The 17,386-nt window shown below is 42.9% G+C and overlaps 2 protein-coding genes across 2 annotated transcripts; both read left to right on the plus strand.

Annotated features, from left to right (window-relative positions):
• The first annotated feature begins 1,212 nt into the window (after nucleotides 1–1,212).
• Nucleotides 1,213–10,697, plus strand: txlna (taxilin alpha). Its single transcript, XM_062528951.1, has 11 exons — nucleotides 1,213–1,320; nucleotides 2,060–2,245; nucleotides 2,981–3,244; nucleotides 3,655–3,746; nucleotides 4,909–5,079; nucleotides 5,864–6,058; nucleotides 6,359–6,478; nucleotides 6,793–6,867; nucleotides 7,002–7,094; nucleotides 7,379–7,474; nucleotides 8,497–10,697. The coding sequence occupies exons 2-11, from the start codon at nucleotides 2,068–2,070 to the stop codon at nucleotides 8,875–8,877; spliced, it is 1,665 nt and encodes a 554-aa protein (XP_062384935.1). The 5' UTR covers nucleotides 1,213–1,320; nucleotides 2,060–2,067; the 3' UTR covers nucleotides 8,878–10,697.
• Nucleotides 10,698–10,932: 235 nt separating this feature from the next.
• eif3i (eukaryotic translation initiation factor 3, subunit I) lies at nucleotides 10,933–17,315 on the plus strand. The gene is made up of 11 exons (XM_062529663.1): nucleotides 10,933–11,069; nucleotides 11,596–11,688; nucleotides 11,775–11,862; nucleotides 11,999–12,064; nucleotides 12,259–12,408; nucleotides 12,959–13,086; nucleotides 14,275–14,385; nucleotides 15,025–15,114; nucleotides 15,220–15,293; nucleotides 16,473–16,565; nucleotides 17,011–17,315. Exons 1-11 carry the CDS (start codon nucleotides 11,067–11,069, stop codon nucleotides 17,090–17,092), a joined length of 978 nt encoding a protein of 325 aa, XP_062385647.1. The 5' UTR covers nucleotides 10,933–11,066; the 3' UTR covers nucleotides 17,093–17,315.
• The last annotated feature ends 71 nt before the right edge of the window (nucleotides 17,316–17,386 follow it).

Consider the following 17,386-nt stretch of genomic DNA (forward strand, 5'->3'; position numbering starts at 1 on the left):
AGTGTTTACAACAGTTGTTATTTTTGTGAAATGTTTTCATACACCCTATTCTGACTTTTCCCCTCTTCCCCCTGGTGGATGATGTACTTTAGTCCTGTATTTTGTTTCTCCTCTCTTGAAATGTATTTATATTTAATTTGGGTGTGGAGGGGAGGGTGGGCAGACGATAATTTTCTTTGGCTGTTACCCATCTTACACTGCGACTGACTTGACTTAACCGACCGTATGAATGAGTGACGAAACTGATAACACATATACTGAACATGTCACACAAACATGAAAAAAAAAAACGATGTATATTTAACAATATTGAACAAATGTTTAAAGCAGTTTTAAAAAGGTTTTGTCCAGGAAAACGAATACTGTACAAAATGAAATAAAAACAAAAATGCTGTTGCAATCAGTCTTGTGTTTATGTTCACAGAGTGCTGTTTGATTCCTTGCATGGAAATACCTTGATGTCAGTAAAATTGTTTGAAACTGTACCAGATAGGAAATGGTAGCATGCATTGCACACTAATAGAATAAGTGTGTAGAAGATTGAAGATGTTACGCTCAAATATCTTGTCTTTCACAGTAGATGTGTGTTATGGCAGTATAATTTAGCCTATTAATGAAATACTATAATGTCATGACGGAGAATGTTTGCCACTGCTTGTACAAAATGGCACTGTCAATTGTCCATAAACTAACAACCCCAGAGCCATAGAGAGGTCAAGCCGTGTGATAAGATTGCATTGTTTGTATCCTTGTCAGCCAGGCCTATATCTTTCTCATCACTAAAACAGGCAGAGCATCAGATTCCATTCCTGACCTTTAATTATAGGCCTTTCAACCAGTGGACTATGGACGAACAAGTGGTCTGTGAGGGCAGTCACTGACCATGCATTTATTTGTGGTGATCATTATTCATTTGTCCATTCCATCCAATGGTGATCTCGAAGTTGCTTTCTTAGTCAGCGTTGAAAACTCATGCTCTAAAAAAAAAGAAAGTTTTATGCCGTGGAGTTTAGCTGAGGGTAAGCAGCATCTATTCTATTCAGTTATGGAAAGGATCCACCTACTTACTGTTTTTGAAGGTCTCAGAAAGTTATTTTTAATCATAAAGGTACTTTTTATTGAACACATGTAATCATATGCACTGAAAACATCATTTCCCATAGAGCAACACCGTTTCCATGGTGGACGGTGGAAGTAACTTCCGCCGTAGCCGTCCAATCAAAGTTTTTTCGGTCTCTGGTATTTCCTGTGTCAGTTGGCAAGAAGGAAAAGCAGCATCGGTCAGTTAAAGTGAATTTGTTGGATCTGGCAGTGATTCTGGTAAACAACTATCCTTTCTCTTTGGTGTAGGCAGGTGAAATATGTATAACGGAACAAGTTATATTAAAGATCTGTAAATGTATTCATGTTCCGCGTGTTTGTGAACGTCACGGTTCCACCTACTCAGTGCCTGTTGCTAGCAATTGCTAGTTGGTTAGCTGATCATCTGGCTACGCAGGGAAAGCTTCGCTTGTGCGTAAGACACTTCATATTTGAATAAACATAAGCCTTCGACTTGATTGTACAAGTGATAGGGACAGCAAGTTGTACTTAACGTTACCATCCCCTTGCACCAGGCTTAACAAAGATGGCTTGTTAGCGTCCTACCTTGCTCCGATTTCTTCGGGAATTCTGGCAGCACACGTTAGCTGGCCCAGGCTGTTTTTATCATGAGCATTAGACAAGTAAGCATAAGCTGACTAGTGGTTCGTTAGATTCTGGCTCATGTCACAATATCGTGAATCTTGTTATAGTCGTTGTCCCTGATTATAACGCTACATCCTTTATGGTCAGTGCCGTCAGTCCTTATTAGACATTCTCTGGTGCCGTTAACGTTGCATATGGATGGGCTCGTGAGGTTTGTTTTCAGTAACGTCAACTGTTAGTAGTCTTCAGTAGACGTGTATACGTAACGTTTGCACGACAACTGTTTATGCGGTTGTGCTGACCGAAAATACTTTTTAGCAACAACACTAATACTTTTTAGTGTTGTTACTATTTTGACGGCCTTTTTTTACAGGCTTAAGGATGAAGAGACAGGATACTGACGAGCAGGAGACAACAGCAGAGAATCCCGCTGGAGCTCCACCCAGCCCGGGGGACACAACTGAAAGTACAGAACCCGCTGAAACTCCCGGGAGTCCACAGGGGGAAGAATCTCAGCCGGCTGAAACTCCACCTCTTGACGCCAGTTCTAATGATGGTTGTACGTAACCAAGAAACCATAAACATTACATTACTTGGGCCACAGAGGTATTCGGGTCTTTACTGGTCTTAAGACCACAGGCACTGACAGCCAGTAATTCACTGGCATAGTGTTTCCCTTGAACGACTGCAGAATTTAAAATTACTCTGATGATGGACTGTAAGAACACTGCAAGTTGGGTTATTTGTGTGTGTGTGTGTGTGTGTGTGTGTGTGTGTGTGTGTGTGTGTGTGTGTGTGTGTGTGTGTGTGTGTGTGTGTGTGTGTGTGTGTGTGTGTGTGTGTGTGTGTGTGTGTGTGTGTGTGTGTTGGGTTATAGAGATGGAGTTAGTTTGTCAGCTCTTACTTAAACCAGCCCTTGCAGTTGTATTTAGTTGCAAAATGTTACATGTATGTATAGAACTACAGATAGCCTTGGTGGGAGGGTTATGAAGGATTAGACATGAGTGTAGCACTTGAATAGCTGGAATGATCATGAAATGGCTGAATGTTCACGTCTTATTTCTTCCATCTCTTGATGGGCATTTGATAGCATTAGACATGAACCGTGTACCTAAATGCATTGAGAAATTGGCAAGTAATTGACAGCTAGCTTTGATGACTACTCGCCTAATAATACACTTTTAACACATCTGTAAACAAAGCATGTGGTCTCCTTTTGGGGTCTCTGGAAGAAAAAGGAAATAACACCAGTGGTCATTAGAGTCACTTGACCCCTCTGTCCTCTTCCTCGCAGTGGCCGAGGCGGGAGCGCTGGCGTCCACCTGTGACATGGCGGAGGAGCTGAGCCGGCAGCTGGAGGACATCCTCAGCACCTACTGCCAGCAGGAAGCCGCCGAGGACGCGGCCCTGCCCAACGGCCAGTCGGACGGCCTGGAGGTCAACGGCGTGGCCGACAAGACCGAGGTGGTCAAAGTGAACGGCGGCGGCGGCGGCGGTGGCGGCGGCGTAGAGAAGGACCAGAAGAAGACGCAGGACAAGAAGAAAGTGAAAGGCCTCGGTGAGCTGCTGGGGCCAGAGAGGGCATCACGTGCAGGAGAAGGCTTCCCCTCAGTGTTACCAAACTAGTGCACGTTGATTCAGTGGGTGGTGGGAGTGGTGTGATGATGATGTGCTTGATGCATGGGGAAACCACTCCGATAACAAGCTCGGGAAAACCTCTCCCATCAGCATTGCCAATGATGTATGATTCAGTGTTAATAGCCTCAAGTCCTGGAAATGTCACTCCCTAGAGTGTGCAGATCAATTTGCCCTGTCCGACTGAATACTAATGTGCGTGTGTGTGTGTGTGTGTGTGTGTGTGTGTGTGTGTGTGTGTGTGTGTGTGTGTGTGTGTGTGTGTGTGTGTGTGTGTGTGTGTGTGCGTGTGCGTGTGTGCGTGCGTGCGTGTGTGCATGGGCGCTGCTGCAGGAAAAGAGATAACTCTTCTGATGCAGACTCTGAACACACTGAGCACCCCAGAGGAGAAGCTGTCGGGCCTGTGCAAGAAGTATGCAGAACTGGTGAGTCCAACAGGCCCCTTTTCCCTACAAGGCTCTGACCGTGGCCACCATGACACAAAACAGGCCTGGTGTTGGCCTCTACTGAAGGCAGGCTGGGGCTTTAGGAATGCATGATGGCTTCTTTAGCTTGTGTCGTGGATATCATATTTGTGAATTTACACAGGAGGCGAATCCTGTTTGAATCGCTTTTTTGACTCTAATTCTTTAGAGTCCTCAAAACTCTTCGTTGCCTTGATGAGTGTTTAGATCATTTGCTAATGCATGATGCACAAATGGTTCTATTGCCGTGTTCTATGGAAGTTGCATGCAGAAAACCTGAGAGCAAAGCACTGTGTCATGCATCACAAGGCCGTCAAAGCTGATGACACTTGCTTCCCGGGTCCATCCGTGCTTGACAAGGGAGTGTGTGTCTGTGTGTGTGTCTGTGTGTGTGTCTGAGTGTGTGTCTGTGTGTGTGTCTGTGTGTGTGTGTCTGTGTGTGTGTGTGTGTGTGTGGGGCAGACTGCAGTCAGCAGCAGGGAGAAACCTGGCACCGGGTCAGTTCTCTTGTCACAGTATCAGATTTGGCAGAGCGTCCGCAGCAGCAGCAGCAGCAGCAGGAGAGGCTAATGGAGCGGAGCGAAGGGTAGAGGCTCGAGTCGGGACGGGAGTCCTGCAGAGGCGGCTCGGCTCAGCGGTGTGTGTGTGTGTGGGGAAACAATAACGGGAAAGGGCAGTGCGCTCCCAAAACACCCGCTAATTCTGCCACAGACCTCATCGCGCCGGTTAATTTACGAAAATAGACTGGAAACAAACAAACAAAGGGTTCTGTTCAGTTGAGACGCAAAAATGAATTGGCTTTATTAAAATCACATTTTATGCTTGATGAAGTGGGATGAATGTGTTGATAAGGCCGCAACTGTTATTACCAGGAAATTAGACTTTTAATATTTAGTAAGTGGTTTAGCTCTTTGTTTTGATTTGATATATTTTGCTGATATCATTAGTGAAACACTATCTCAAAGTAATTACTCTGTGTGTTGTGTAACACTTTAAGTATTTCACTGATGAGATTTTCGCAGATTTAAAACAGTGTGAAGTGAATACTGAATAGAGGAAAGGAGCCTCATGTGTCTCTCTCTCTCTCTCTCTCTCTCTCTCTCTCTCTCTCTCTCTCTCGCAGCTCGAGGAGCACCGCAGCTCCCAGAAGCAGATGCGCGTGCTGCAGAAGAAGCAGACACAGCTCATCCAGGAGAAGGACCATCTGCGCAACGAGCACAGCAAAGCCATCCTGGCCCGCAGCAAGCTGGAGAGCCTGTGCCGCGAGCTGCAGAGACACAACCGCACGCTCAAGGTCAGCTCGGGATCAATAAATTATCTATCTATCTATCTATCTATCTAGCTTGGGCCTCAACAGTTGAACAGCGAGCTGCAGAGACACAACCGCACGCTCAAGGTGAGCTCTGCTCGGGCCTCAACAGTTGAACAGCGAGCTGCACACAGTAAATCCACGTTATAGCCTTCCTAGGTCGCAGAACATCATCCTCACTTTAAAAGGTCGTTCACACCAGGAGTAATAACTATAACTATAACGATGAAAGCGTCCGCACTGACCAGCGATAAGGAGTCTGTCCTCGTGTTGATTAATGTGATGGCTAAAATGTAATGGATTCTGATTGGCTGTTAACTTTTTATCGTTCTGAAAATCGTTCAGAAAGTGATCTCAGATGATATTGTTCATCATGTTGTCATTGTTATAGTTTGTGTGTGGACATCATCATTCATATTAGCTAGGACGATACTGTTTTGCCGTTATCATTCTTGGTGTGAACGGCCCTTAAAGTTAGGCAGAACCTCCTCAAATCATTGCAACATGAACATGATAAGGATATTATAAAATCTTGGCCTATTAGAACGTTTCAAAATTCCTACGAGCATAACTTTCCATCTGCACGACTTCAGTTCACTGCATATAGTACATACATGTACATGTCACACAGTCAGAACAGTTGCGTATTTTGCCTCATCACCACCTTGCACCCACAGGTAATAACGTACATTATCGGGTGGTCGCTCGCTCGGCTATCGAGTTGAGTCCTGCAGCCGTAACCTTTTTATTTTGTCCCTCCCCGATGCAGGAGAGCGGTGTCCAGCGCGCGCGGGCCGAGGAGGAGATGAGGAAGGAGGTGACGTCCCACTTCCAGGTGACGCTCAACGACATCCAGGCTCAGATGGAACAGCACAACGAGAACAACGCCACGCTGCGCAAGGAGAACATGGAGCTGGCCGAGAAACTCAAGAAGCTCATCGAGCAGTATGAGCTCAGGGAGGAAGTGAGTGTGTGTGTGTGTGTGTGTGTGTGTGTGTGTGAGAGAGAGAGAGGGGCTATTTGGAAATTGTATGGATTGGTCAGTCATCGTTGTTTCTGTGGGAGATCTTGATGAGTGATTTTGGAGATGTCCATCATGGTTTTTGTTTTTAAAATGCAAGCTTTCACAGGAAAAGCTTAGACTGGGAAGGATCTAAACCACAAAGATGTAGTTCTCATGCAAAAACAGGGTATGGTTATCATCAATGTAGCTAATGTGGTATAGCGAATTCAATTAAATCTGCTTGTCTTAATCCTTTTGCAGCATATAGACAAAGTATTCAAGCACAAAGACCTACAGCAACAGCTGGTAGATGCTAAACTCCGCCAGGCCCAGGAGCTACTTAACGACTCCGAGGATCGACACAAGAAGGAAAAAGAGTTTGTACGTATTTAATTTCTTACCATATGTCTATAGAACTCATGTGTTGTTACATGGTAATGTGTGTGTGTGAAGTTTTTAATTTCTTACATATATCTATAGATCTCATGTGTTGTTACATTGTAATGTCTGTGAAGTTTTTAATGTCTTACATATATCTATAGATCTCATGTGTTGTTACATTGTAATGTGTGTGTGAAGTTTTTAATGTCTTACATATATCTATAGCTCTTGTGTGTTGTTACATTGTAATGTGTGTGTCTGAAAGAGCATCTGTCTCATTAGCTGGTTGCATTGCTCGGCTTTCTTCTCCTCAGCTGCTGAAAGAGGCCATGGAGTCTCAGAGAATGTATGAGCTGATGAAACAGCAGGAAGAGCACTTAAGGGAGCAGGTAAGCCCCCTGCACTTACGTTAAGGAGTTAAGGAGCTAGACAAGTCCTTGGGAATGATGAACACTTAAATTGTGCTTTAACAGCTGCTATTCTGATTTGAAATATTTTGCATGTGTGCACTCTCCCTTCACAGTTGTCGTTATACACAGAGAAGTTTGCAGAATTTCAAAATACGCTTTCCAAGAGCAATGAGGTGTTCACAACCTTCAAACAGGAAATGGAGAAGGTAAGTAACCTCCTGTAAGGTGTGAGTGAGACATCCTAACTTATATCAATAGTGTTTATTTGAGGTGGATTTGGAATGTAAGATGAACGTTATGAAAACGGAGCGTTATTGATCCCGTCATATGTATTGCAAAATGTGATAATAATACTGTCTGCATCATTTCTTTTGGGGATCAATAAAGTAATCCCTCTGGTAATCTGTTGTAAATGACACCGCTTGCTCAGCAAGGCGAGCCACGAGTGGTCATTAAGCTGCGGTTTAATCTGTCCACCTCGGCCCCGCAGATGACAAAGAAGATTAAGAAGCTGGAGAAGGAGACGACGATGTACCGGTCACGCTGGGAGAGCAGCAACAAAGCCCTGCTGGTGATGGCGGAGGAGGTGAGTGAGCGAGCGAGCGAGCCCCCCCATTTGAATATCACGAGCACGCCGGGGCTGTCCTGGGGGAGGAAGTGCGCTGCCACAGTCAGCGTCCGCTTCCTGAGCGAAACAGAAGGGGAATGGGTGCATCGGTGATCAAACTCCAAAGGCATGCCAGGACCATAATGAGCTCATATGCCAGTGTTTCTCAAACTTTTTCAGATCAAGGAGCACAAAACCATTTAAAAAAAACAATAACCTCACAGACCACCTAACTAAAAAGAAAGAAACAAACAAAAAAAACCCAATAGGAGTACTTCAGCGAAGCGTTTTCATCAAGTCGTTGCTTATTGTGTCAGAGGATTCATAGGATTTTCTTCTAAATAATCCTGTCTTGATAGTTTGATGCTAGTTATGTTTCTAGGGAGCTAGTCTTATTCAAGCTAGCTACTTGAGCAGTTTCATGAAACTGTTTGCTTGTCGAAATCTGTCAGGACTATTAAACAGACTATTCAAATAATACTGTTTGGATTTACAGTAATTTCCTGCATATAAGCCGCATTGTGTATACCCGCAGGACAGTGTTTTATGCAAGTTAAAAGAAACAAAACCATATTAACACCATATTAACTGCCCCCCTGTATTAACCTCATAGCTGCAGAAATTTTTGCAAAATCAACGTATAAGCCGCGGCTAATAGTCGGGAAATTACGGTACATGTGATCTGGTTCAATATTGCAAACACCTCATCTAAAATGATATTTTACCACTTCTACTCGTAGACCACTAGGGATAGCCTGCAGGCCACACTTTGAGAAACGCTGCCATATGCTCTTGTTTGTCAGTATAATATATTTAATATGTATTATATATTTATTTACTCATTCATGTATTTATTGATAGTAGTGAATATTTTGTTGTGTGGTTATAGTAGTGTCTTATGAAAATATTTGAAAAAAATCCATATGCTGTATTGTAGTGGCCGTGTATTTCTGACCACCGAGGTCCTGCCTTGTCCTGTCTTGTCCGGTGTGTCCGTGTAGAAAACGCTGCAGGATAAGGAGCTGGAGGGCCTGCAGCAGAAGGTCCAGCGGCTGGAGAAGCTGTGCCGGGCGCTGCAGATCGAGCGCAACGAGCTGAGCAAGAAGATCCAGGATGGCAGCAGCCCACCAGAGGCCTCCTCTGGAGGAGGAGGAGGAGGAGGAGGTGGAGAGAGGGGAGGAGGAGACGCAGATAGAGGAGTTGGTGAGGAGCAGGAGGCCACAGACTCTGAGGAGGGCAGCTCCTCTCTGCCCGTCCCCGACGCCGCCCAGCCAGAGACTGCGTCCACCGCCGCCGGCCCCTGCTCCGCCGCGTGCCACTGTGGGCCCGAGCTGGCGGCCGAGGCGCCGAGGGAGGTGTGCGCGCTCACGGCCCAGGATTGAGCCCCCTCTAGAGGCCTGGAGCCTCTTCTCGCTCACGCCATCTCTCCCCCATCTCTCTCTCTCTGTCTTTATCTCTCTCTCTCTCTTTCTTTCTCACTCTCTCTCTTCCCCACCCACCACCACCACTACCATTACCTCCCTACACCAGCTGTCCAGCTTTAGGTTTCGCTCCGCGCCGCCACCACCACCTCCGCAGCCGCACCTGTGGTCATGTCTGTGTGGCGGTCTCCTCTCCGCTCGAAGAGTTGGCTGTCGTCAGGGAAGATTGTGCCTTTCGAGATGGTTCTTAACTCTGCGCCTTTCTCACTTTTCGTTTATTTGACATGTTTGCATTTATTAGCCTCTTTTGGTTTTGTTTGTTTTTTTTTCTCTCTTTCTCTCCCGAGCCCATTTCATTTGGGCAAAGAGTACTGCACCCTGAAAGTGAGCTCACTATCGAGTGTTTTGAACAGGCACAGAAAATGCTTGAAAATGCTATACCTTTATTGAAGAAGATGGAGCTGAAATGATCTTATGCGTACGAACGTGTGTGAGTTTGTGTGGGTGTGTTTGTGTGTGTGTGTGAGGGTGTGGACGGGTACTCTTGCTTGTACTTCTGCATTTGTCTGTGGATTATATTTACCATTGAGAAACGTAAGGGGATGTTTGTGAGCACCAATGAAAGTCTTGGAACGTGACTGCAGTCGACCAAGTGCAAAGGCTTCATCTTGGGTTTAGTTTCAGTCTTAGTTAAGTCTTTCGCCTTAACGTATATCTTCACTCACTCCATATTTTAAATTATACGTTGTTCCTCCTTATATTAAAAAGAATATTCCAGAATTATAACAGCAAGGTGTAGTTTTCCCCTCTTCCAGATCATTTATGTTACTAAGTCTTTCTGCATAGAAAAAAATGGCAGTATTTGTAATACCACTAAGTTAACTTTGAATTGGTTTATTAAATATTTGAGTTTATATATTGACTATATTGAGTTTATATATTGTCTTAGGTGATACTTGTATGGCGTTTTGCTTCTCATTCATTCCATTGTATTACTGACAAACATTTCACTTGAATGTTATCATGACCACTGAAAAATATAAGACCAGTTCTATCTTTCGATACGTGAATCGTTTGATCTTCATATAGCATACAGATACTATAATCTTTTGAATTGAATCAGGTAAATAAAGTGACAACAGATCATTCCTATGCAATACCAGCCTCTGGTCTGTTCAGATGCCTTTGTTTGGTTTCTGTTTTGAGTTCCACCGCAAGACTTTATCACCCTCGTATGAGAGAAGGAATGTATAATTTCACCTCTTATATTCAGCTCATGCTGATATTGCGCTCAAAGATTGTTTTCCTTTCCTTTTAACTTGTTTTTGTTATTTTTTTGCTTTTGATAAAAAAAAAAGACAATATTCCCCGCTTGTCTATTTTAAGTCTGCCTTTTTACGGTCCCTAATGTCAGGAAGGAAACTGTTTTACCATCTACTGTTTTGTCCAGTGGTAAGATAACTGTAGCATGGGGTTATTGTTCAGTTTATATTTAAGTCTTCCATTTGACTCCATGTTTTGTGGACAGATAACTGAGCTCTGATTTCTTAGAACCAGTTAAGTGCAACAAAAGCAAACTTCATTTTTGCTAGATTTCTTTCATAGCAAAAGTAAGATTTTTATTTTCATTCCTTTTGCACTACTGTTGGAACCTACTTAATGCATTGAATAGGTACCAAAGATGTCATGGCTCCTTTATTTGTTTTTTGTTTTTGTTTTTTTCTTTTTGTGCCCTGTACAAATAATTTGCAAATTAAAGATATTCAGAAAATCCCAGAGTATTATGGATTCATGAATCTTTCTGTGACCGACAAGTAACAAGTAACACTTCCAGTTACTTGCATTTGCTTTGTAATTGTAATATGTCTCAGAAGGAGAAGCCTTTGCTGAAGTATTAAGTTTATCTGAATTATTAATCATAACACGCTTGCGGGCAGGGCAGGGCAGGGCATGTGGCCTAGTCATATCTAGTCTCATGATAGGAACACTTGCTAAGACCCTCATGAGTTACACGGAAATATATTATAGTAGCACAGGAAGTTGAACATTTCCTTTCCGCCTTTTAGCCCGGCGCTGTTTACACGCGTGCCGATTTCTTTTTAGCAAATTGTCTAAAATCGACAGATTTATTGGAAATCAACGCGGCAGTTATGGTAAGCAGATGCATTATGTATCCGTAATGCATTCCGAATGAGTGATGATGTACTAGAATCTGATGGGGGGGTTTTATATACATGAAATATTTGGCTAAGTGGCTAACAAGCCAACTGTCCAGTGATGTCTTTTTTCAATAGCTTAGGGTTTGACTGAGATTATCAGCGACGAAACAGTCTATACGTTCATTCAGGTCTACGACATTATATATATCTTGCTTGACTTGAGTCTATTTGTATATTCATCGCACATTCACATTAACTGACAACAGATTTACTAATGAACGTTAGCTAATATTAGCAGATGGCATAGATAAAGGCCTGGATCAATTTCGGACGAAATGGATGTTCTTCTTGTTATTGTTATGTGCACGGTGTATGTAAAACTATATCTGTTGTCCCGGTTCACTGACTGTGTATTATATTATTCGTGGTACTTTAACATTGGTTGACTTGAATACACAACATGTTCGTGGTGGTTCATGAATGAATTGACTGTGTCATTCCTTTTTTCCTCCTCCTATAGAAACCCATTCTGTTACAGGGCCATGAAAGGGCCATCACACAAATCAAATACAACAGAGAAGGCGACCTTTTGTTTTCCGTTGCCAAGGACCCCGTAAGTTTAATGGCATACACTTGTCTGATTTTTAACATTGTGATTTGATTGATATGGGGATATACTCACATCTTTTCCTTTGTCAGGTGGCAAACGTGTGGTACTCTGTCAACGGAGAGAGGCTAGGTACATACAATGGACACACTGGTGCCGTTTGGTGTGTAGATTGTGACTGTATCCTTTCCCCAAATAAATCTGCATTTAAGATATCACTGCCTCATTTTCTGATATCAAACCTGATTGCTTTGGGTATGCTTCTTTCACCCAAACTGGAAATGTATCAGTGTGTTGTCCTTAACAATTACCACAGGGGATACCAAGCATGTGTTGACAGGTTCTGCTGACAACAGTTGTAGACTGTGGGATTGTGAGACGGGTAAGTGGAAAAACACTGGAGGTCGTGTTAAGCGTGTTCTATGTTCATATGTTCACAGCCTCTTAAATAGCAGTTTAATTATACATAACTGATTTTAATGTCCACATTTTGTATGCTGGTCATTGATGGTTGAGCATTGCATCTGAAAGTTTGACACTATAGATCTGTCTGTGTGTTTTTTTGTTTTTGTTTAGGGAAACAGCTTGCGCTCTTGGAAACGAGTTCTGCTGTGAGGACCTGTGGCTTTGACTTCAGTGGCAACATAATCATGTTCTCCACCGATAAACAGATGGGTTACCAGTGCTTCCTGAACTTCTTTGACCTAAGGGACCCTCAGCAAATTGGTAGGCACAATGGATGCTGCACACACCTGCATATTGATTCCCTTCATGTCTTCCAGCAAAATATGTACCCTTTCCTTGGTTATGTTTTCTTGATATAGGATGTCTTTACCAACAATCTTCACACATTCCTTACTACTTAACAGACTTTTTTTGTTTTGGACATCTTCTTTGGTCATATTTGATTACATAAGGAAGATAATCATCATCCAAAACATAAGTCACCTTTAGTGAAAAACATACAAAGTTGTTGCAGTTTCCATTCAATTCTGAACATTCCACATACGATATCATGGCAGTGACTAAAAGATGTTCAAAATGGTCTTCATAGAAATGCATATTTATGTCATACAGTACGTGTAGACTGCCAGGTGTTGCAGTCACTTAACTACATTTATAATATATGTATTTTATGTTTATTATTATTTTTACTGTCAGTCACATTTTCATGACTATAAATATATATCATGAATTCCCTTTGGAGTGACCGGTAAGTATCATTAAGGGCATATGTGGACCCTACCCTCCTAATGCTCTCTTGTGTCTTCCTCAGAGGACAACCAGCCCTACCACTCAGTGCCCTGCAATGAGTCCAAGATCACCAGTGCTGTCTGGGGACCCCTGGGGGAGTTTGTCATTGCCGGCCATGAGAGTGGCGAGATCAACCAGTTCAGTGCCAAGGTACAGAATGTTTGCATTTCTGTCTCTTATGATTTTAGTTTTGGCAGTTACTTTTACATTTGGATATGTGCATTTTTTTATGTTGTAGCCTACAGCTCCATCTAGCTGTTCATGTGCAGGTGTAAAATATGAGCTAGTATTCTTGCATTTTATTTGTTTGTTCATAATAATTGATGATTCATATCCTTATTAAGAGTTTAACGGTACCAAAGTTTAAGATATCCCAGTTCGGTATAGGTTAAGTGCAACAGTAAAAGAGGGAGGGAAACACCCTCCCACCTGCCCAGGTTAATAAAGCATTTTCCATACAGTCACACCAGACACCCCAGTGCTTTCACTACAATCAGTTTAAAACACTTCCATCCTTTTATCATTATTGATAGAAATATGAAAAATGAGCATCGAATTTGAGCGAGTTTATTCATATTCACATTGTGTGTTGTCTGTATGCTTGCGTGTATTGAACCTTGAGGTCCATGCTTTGGCGGTTCAGTGTGAATACATGCCTCGTTTCAGCCCTTATCATTACATTAGCAACTAGAAAAGCACTCCGAGAGCGCAGCTACCTCCGCCTGCATTGTTCTTCCTAGGTTGTCATACATTTGAACCGAAACTATTCAGATCGCCACCACGTGGCCATACCATGACATTACACCACTAAGCTAAATACATAAATGCCTCTGGAATCCCGACAGAATTACGGATCAGTCCCAACATTTAATTGTTTCTTCCTTGGGTCATGTCTGACCTTCCCTAAAAATCTCATCGAAATCCATCCATAACTTTTTGAGTTATCTTGCTAACAGACAGACAGACAGACAGACAGACAGACAGACAGACAGACAGACAGACAGACAGACAGACAGACAGACAGACAGACAGACAGACAGACAGACAGACAGACAGACAGACAGACAGACAGACAGACAGACAGACAGACAGACAGACAGACAGACAGACAGACAGACAGACGCCGATGAAAACATATACCTCCTTGGCGGAGGTAAAAAATATGTGTGTATACATTTTTTAATGATGCTGACTTGCAAATGTATCCTAATTCAATATTGACAGATCTTATGTTCATTTTATGTGTGTGTCTCTCTGTATGTATCTGTATGTGTGCGTGCGTGCGTGTGTGTGTGTGTGTGTGTGTGTGTGTTTGTGTGACTCCGTCCGCACACACAGTCAGGGGAGATTCTGAAGACCGTGAAGGAAAACACAAAGCAGATCAATGACATCCAGTCGTCTGTGGATCTCACCATGATCGTCACCGCCTCCAAAGACTGCACCGCCAAGGTAAGAGAACCTGCTCTCACTGGACATTCACAGACATGGGCCCGTTAAACTCCGCTGTGAGCATCAGAAAGGGTAACACCTTGTCCTAACCTGATCCAAGCGAGCGACTGTCAATGTTGTCTGTCTACACTGAATCCGTTAAATATGCTATGCTATTGTGTTGCGTCACAGGCTTCCATATTTCTCATTCAAAATAGCAGAGCAATGCGAGCGACAAAAGGAAAATAGAAGCAGGGCGTCCGACAGAAGTTCTCTCAAAAACGTTGCGTTGCATCGCACTGCTCGCGTCGCTTCAGTCAGGACACTCCAATTGAACACAGCGTAATTAACGGATTCTATCGCTAATGTTCGCTCGCGTCGTGTTCGGTTAGGACAAGGTGTAAGAGGGGTAAAGGAATGAATGGGTGGATAGTGGACTCTTGGTGCCTAATCACCTGTGTATGCCCTGTTGTATACTTGCTGGACTGGATCCCAACTTTCTGTTATGTCTTTGAATGTACCCACCAGATCGTTGCTGCCATAGGGGGCTGAGTTCTATATGTAATGAAATGGGTGGTGGTGGATTTCCACATGGTTAGGATGATGGACCACTTCCTGTACTCAGAAAGTCATTGCCATTGTTGCGTTTCCCCCTCACAGCTTTTTGACTCCACGTCACTTGATCACATCAAGTCCTTCAAGACTGAGAGACCTGTGAACTCTGCTGCCATCTCTCCCAACATGGACCATGTAAGACCATCATCATCATCAGCCAGCCCGGCTTAGGATCTATGTATACTGTATGTTTGTGTGTGATTGAAAGCCCTGACCTGTCTCTCTCTGTGGTGTGTGCAGGTGGTCATGGGTGGTGGGCAAGAGGCTATGGAGGTCACTACCACATCCACGAGGATTGGCAAGTTCGAGGCCAGGTGAGCCCTCACCTGTACTAGTCAGTTATATACATGTAGACCCTTTCAAGAAGAAAAACAAAAAAGCAATGCTTGAACATTTTGTATCTATTTTGTTCCCAAACTTCATCTGCATTAAGATAACATATGGAATGTTAAAACGGAACCCTTGTGGGAACCACTGATCTATGAAGTTATTATAATGTTCTTTATACATCATTGGTGGGAACAACTATAGCAATGATAATGGAACTCTCTAGAAAAGCCTCCCTTTTAGCTAATAAGTGAATCAATTATCTTGAATGTGGGGGCAAGTGAACTACTAACGCAGGGTATAATAACATCTGTCAGCAGATGTTATGAGTAAAGATAAGGGGGGGACATATTTTTTTCCTCCCAAGAAGCTGTGAATTCTTTAAGAAATAGGAGCTGACACTACTTTGTGCATTTCTTAATAGGGAGTATGCATCAAGCCAGTAAACCCTTAAATGAGTTGGACATATGAATTTCACCTGAGTTTGATACTAAAGAATATTGATTACTTCTCACTTGAGGAGGTTGTCAAGTCGAGTTAGTGTCAGAATGGCACTAACAAGGTTATCCCATTTGCTACTGGTCCACTCATCCACAAACGTTTTGTTCCCCGAGGGATACCACCTCAAGGTGTAGGAATTAAATGAGAATTTTACCTTAATCCACCTTACATGCACCTCTTTCAAATGGGGTTAGCTGATATTGGGTATTTTACAATTGACCAGTACATTGCATAAAAGTATATACATTACATACAGAAACTATAAAAACACCTATGATATCAAAGTTAAGTAACTAATTGGATCCTTTATTACAATCTAACTATGCAAAAATAAAGATGTCATTGGTAATAATTCTTGATCAACATTTCAAAGTAGCAAAACAGCCAGGTGAGTCAAACAAACACATTAACTGGCCAGAACATTTAGGGGAAATACTCTCAACTTGATGTTATAGTAGAGATGAGAGGCACTCTCTCGCACAACATGTTGTAAATGATTGGGGTTGCCAATGATTTGTGACATCAAAATAGGGTGCCAATAGGGTACCTGCCAAAACATATGAAAAGTCCTCTGACCTGTCTATACTCTAGTGGTTCGTTATGTGGTTGAAGCTCTACGGATGTGGTGTGTTAATCTATTTTGCCCTGTTCCCGCCACCTTCTAGGTTCTTCCATTCAGCCTATGAAGAGGAGTTTGGAAGAGTAAAGGGACATTTCGGCCCCATCAACTGTGTAGCTTTCCACCCAGATGGGAAAAGGTAAGAAGAAAACATATCTGCTTACACAGAAGTCCACCCTTAACATTAGATTTGAAGAGATTCTGTCTGTCTCTTTGGGTGGACCTTTTCCCTCCTCTTATACTAAGATCAACTAGCCTTGACGTAGCCATATTGAGTTCTAGTCAGAATTTGAGTCTGATACTCTTCCATTGGGATGTGACTATGGGGCGTGTTTCAACCAATACGGGTTGAATCCTGTAGGGAGAACACCCAAACCGTCCTTCTTCTTCACAAATGCATCAACATTGTTTTCTGGGGGGTTTTGTGGATAGAGATGTAATTTTTCAGATAGATAAAACACTATCATTCAACTGCCAAATGCAACGACCAACTGATTTTTCAAGATGTCAGACTTGTGAAGATGAATGGTGGTATGGTATGGTTGTGATTGCAATTGGTGTAAACTTGTTTTTGTGTGTTGCAGCTATAGCAGTGGAGGAGAGGACGGATACACCAGAATTCACTACTTCGATACCCAGTATTTCGACTTTGAGCTGGAGGCGTAAACAGCGTTGGCGGCAGCAACATTCCATCTGAGCGCTGACCCCAGATCAGTCGTATGGCAGTGTGTCGGCATCACACAGCGAATCAGCCCCAACCATCGGCTGCCCTTATGCATTTCTGGTTTTTGTATGCTTGGTTTTACTTCAACACATTACTCTCTATGAGCCTTACTCCAGGGTCTATTAAATTAATGGATATTGCTAATAAAAACTTGGTTTTGAGGCATTATGTTTGTTACTGGTTTGTTTTGCTCTTCATGCAAACGTTTAGCTGAAGTCATATGCGTTGCAAATCCT

Source organism: Sardina pilchardus, chromosome 24, assembly GCF_963854185.1.
Source record: "Sardina pilchardus chromosome 24, fSarPil1.1, whole genome shotgun sequence".
NCBI lineage: Eukaryota > Metazoa > Chordata > Actinopteri > Clupeiformes > Clupeidae > Sardina > Sardina pilchardus.

Bases quoted from the DNA above. Each gene is read 5' to 3' on its own strand.
- txlna (XM_062528951.1), top strand. From the start codon at position 2,068: ATGAAGAGACAGGATACTGACGAGCAGGAGACAACAGCAGAGAATCCC. The intron at 3,747-4,908 runs GTGAGTCCAACA...TCTCTCTCGCAG, and splicing joins GCAAGAAGTATGCAGAACTG to CTCGAGGAGCACCGCAGCTC. The intron at 7,475-8,496 runs GTGAGTGAGCGA...GTGTCCGTGTAG, and splicing joins TGCTGGTGATGGCGGAGGAG to AAAACGCTGCAGGATAAGGA.
- eif3i (XM_062529663.1), top strand. The intron at 11,689-11,774 runs GTAAGTTTAATG...TTCCTTTGTCAG, and splicing joins TTTCCGTTGCCAAGGACCCC to GTGGCAAACGTGTGGTACTC. The intron at 12,409-12,958 runs GTAGGCACAATG...TGTCTTCCTCAG, and splicing joins AAGGGACCCTCAGCAAATTG to AGGACAACCAGCCCTACCAC.